The sequence below is a fragment of the Mauremys reevesii genome, linkage group 1 (assembly GCF_016161935.1).
Source record: "Mauremys reevesii isolate NIE-2019 linkage group 1, ASM1616193v1, whole genome shotgun sequence".
Lineage (NCBI taxonomy): Eukaryota > Metazoa > Chordata > Testudines > Geoemydidae > Mauremys > Mauremys reevesii.
In genome coordinates this window covers 9,163,202-9,166,187 of record NC_052623.1, presented here as the reverse complement: position 1 = coordinate 9,166,187, position 2,986 = coordinate 9,163,202, and the positions used below count along the sequence as shown (strand labels likewise).

The following is a 2,986-nucleotide window of genomic DNA, read 5'->3' as shown; positions in this document are numbered from 1 at the left end:
TCTTTTTATTACCCTGTAAAGTTACCTTCCATCCTGATTTTTGCAGGTGTGATTGTTTTTTCTTTAAGTAAAGTTCTTCTTTTAAGAGCCTGATTGATTTTCAGTGTCCTAGAGACAAAGGTCTGGTCGGTACTCACATTATTCTCAGGCCTCCCCAGGAAAGGGGGTGAAGGGGCTTGAGGGAATATTTTTGGGGAACAGGGACTCCAAGTGACCCTTTTCCTGAAATTTTGTCTAAATCACTTGGTGGTGGCATCAATACCGTCCAAGGACAAGGAAAGTAATTGTACCTTGGGGAAGATTTAACCTAAACTAGTGGAATACAAACTTAGGGGGGCTTTCATGCGGGTCGCCACATCTATACCCCACAGTTCAGAGTGGGGAGGGAACCCAGACAGGGACTCTGTAACCAGAGTTGCTGGAGGGGCTATACTGAGAATACTCAATCCGGCAAAAACTGTAAGGAATAGGGTAGACAATCTCCAAAACTGGTGGCTTATTCTTATACTTAGATTCACTGAACCAGTAAAAAAAAAACAGCTTCTATAATACCTTATTGGTTACCAAGAAGCCAAAATACAGTTCCCTTTAAGCAATCCAACCTTTGGCTCCCACCCAGACAACCAAGTCTATATATTGAGGGTTATTTAAAATCTTATTCACCATCTATAAAGTTCTACCGTTCCCAAGAGAAGTTCTACTGCTACCAAGAGATTGGACACATTACACACCAGGTAAATGAATATTTCAGATCTTACCCAAATACAAACTTACAGCCAATTCTTATTAACTAATGTATTTATTTAAAAGGAAACGAAAGAGAGTTATTGTGGTATAAAATCATTATACATACAGATATGAATCAAGTTCTTAGGTCAGTTTCATAGCAGACATGGTGGGGCAGCTGATTTGTAGAAATCCTTCTGGGATTCATGGAAAAAGTCATAGTCCAGTAGGCAGTCCCTGTGCAGCATTAGTTCAAGTTCTTCCATAAGAATTTCAGGGCTAATCCAGAATTCCTCAGTCTTGTGACTTGAACTTCCTCTGACAAAGTTTAAGCAGATCTGAGATAGTAAGATTGAGGCCCCCAAATCCCTTTATAACTGAAGTTCAGCTGATTAGCCTCTTGTCTGCAAATAATCACTACAGGCATTCCTTGGATGAAGAATAGGTAATGTCCTTGGTTGCTTTGAAGTAAATCTCTATTTCCTAGGCATACACCAATAACTAGTTGCATTGATTAGCATAAGGCAATTCACCATTCAAACGTTTCCGAGGTAGTTTACTACAAACTTCAAAAAGAAATAAAGACAATGATATTACTACACTACAAGTTTCATTTAAACGTTAATGTCCCCTTTTCATCTCTGAATCAATAGAGTATAGTAGTGTAACATTAAAGACAGGAACTGAAATTGAGCATCTGCAAGCTAATTAAATCACATCGCTGAACTTCTAATAAAATATAGTTAACCAAGATGAATAAGATTAATATCTACTTCTGATTCTCTAACAATACAGGACTACATTTCAAGAATTCTAGTCTATTTACCATGTCTTTGCTAAATATCTACAAGGAATATCCCTGTTTACCATTTCAATACTTTTCTAATATGTCCTTAAAGGTTGCTTTTAGTTCAATCAGCCTGCTGGTTGCTTAACCATCACTGGCTTAGTGTGACAGAACCAACTCAGTGCCCCACTGGAGCCTGTTAGTTGAATAGTTTTGAAAGATCTTCATGATCCGTTTACGAAGCTCCTTGGTTTTTATGCTGTATACAATGGGATTGATCACCGCGGGGAGGAGGAAATGGAGATAAGACAGAAGAATTTGACTCTGAGGAAGAGCCTTTGTCTGGAACCTGTGAATCATAGACAAACTGATCAGCGGGGTATAGAAAAGCAGGGTGGCACAGATGTGGGAGACACAGGTGTTCAGAGCCTTGAGACGCTCTTGCCAGGATGTGATACTCTGCACAGTCTTAAAGATCATGATGTAAGACAAAATTATGAGCACTGAGTCTAATCCAAGAGAAGAAAGGACAACAAACAAACCATAGAAGCTGCTGGGCGTAGTATCTGCACAGGTCATTATCATAACATCTGGATACAAACAATATGAATAAGAGAGAGGTTGGATCTTGCTGTAGGGCAACCTCTTGAGAAGAATGACAGATGGTATATGCAGACCAGCACCCCTAATTATTATCGCCAGCCCTATATTTCCTATCCTAGCACTGGTTAAAGTTGAAGCGTATCTCAACGGGTGGTGTATTGCAACAAAGCGGTCAAATGCCATGGCTAATAGTACAGAGGATTCCATGACGGAAAAAGTGTGAATAAAGAAAAGTTGGGTCAGACAGACATCAATGCCAATTTCTCTGGTGTTAAACACGAAGATGCTGAGCGTTGTTGGCAAGGTGGAAACAGATAAACCAAGGTCGGTGACAGACAACATAGAAAGGAACAAGTACATGGGCTGATGGAGATTCTGCTGTGTCTTGATCACAAACAGAATCAGACTATTTCCTAAAATTGCACTGAGGTACAGGGAAGAGAAAGGGATGGAGATCCAGGGGCCATCAGCTTCCAGCCCTGGAATTCCTGCCAGGAGGAACATTGCAGGACTGATGTCGGTTTTGTTGCAGGTTGGCATGATGTGCAGGGGTGAGGGGGTGGTTCTGGTTAGTTTAAAATACCACATTACCTGCAATTAAAAACAACATTTTAAAAAATATGTGAGACCATGACAGAAAATCTGGCTCTTCCTGCCCCTGCTCTACAGAGAGGTTGGAGTCAGTACCTTGATTAAAAACCCTCGTGGTACTCACCGATCCCCAGATCAGTTATAAAACTCCATTACTAATAATATCCCGTGCTTACATAGAGCTTTACATTCATAAATCTCAAAGTGATTTACAAAAGAGCACAAGTGTCCATGGGTCTGATTCAAAGTGCATTGACACTCGTGGGAAGGAGGATGTAG

General features: G+C 40.4%; 1 protein-coding gene across 1 annotated transcript; it reads right to left on the bottom strand.

The window, feature by feature from the left end:
* Positions 1–1,672: 1,672 nt before the first annotated feature.
* On the bottom strand, positions 1,673–2,656 carry LOC120399634 (olfactory receptor 51G2-like). Its single transcript, XM_039528115.1, has one exon. It carries the CDS (start codon positions 2,654–2,656, stop codon positions 1,673–1,675), a length of 984 nt encoding a protein of 327 aa, XP_039384049.1.
* Between the last annotated feature and the right edge of the window lie 330 nt (positions 2,657–2,986).

What these genes read in the sequence shown, in the direction of transcription:
- LOC120399634 (XM_039528115.1), bottom strand. Translation starts at nt 2,656, where the DNA reads ATGCCAACCTGCAACAAAACCGACATCAGTCCTGCAATGTTCCTCCTG.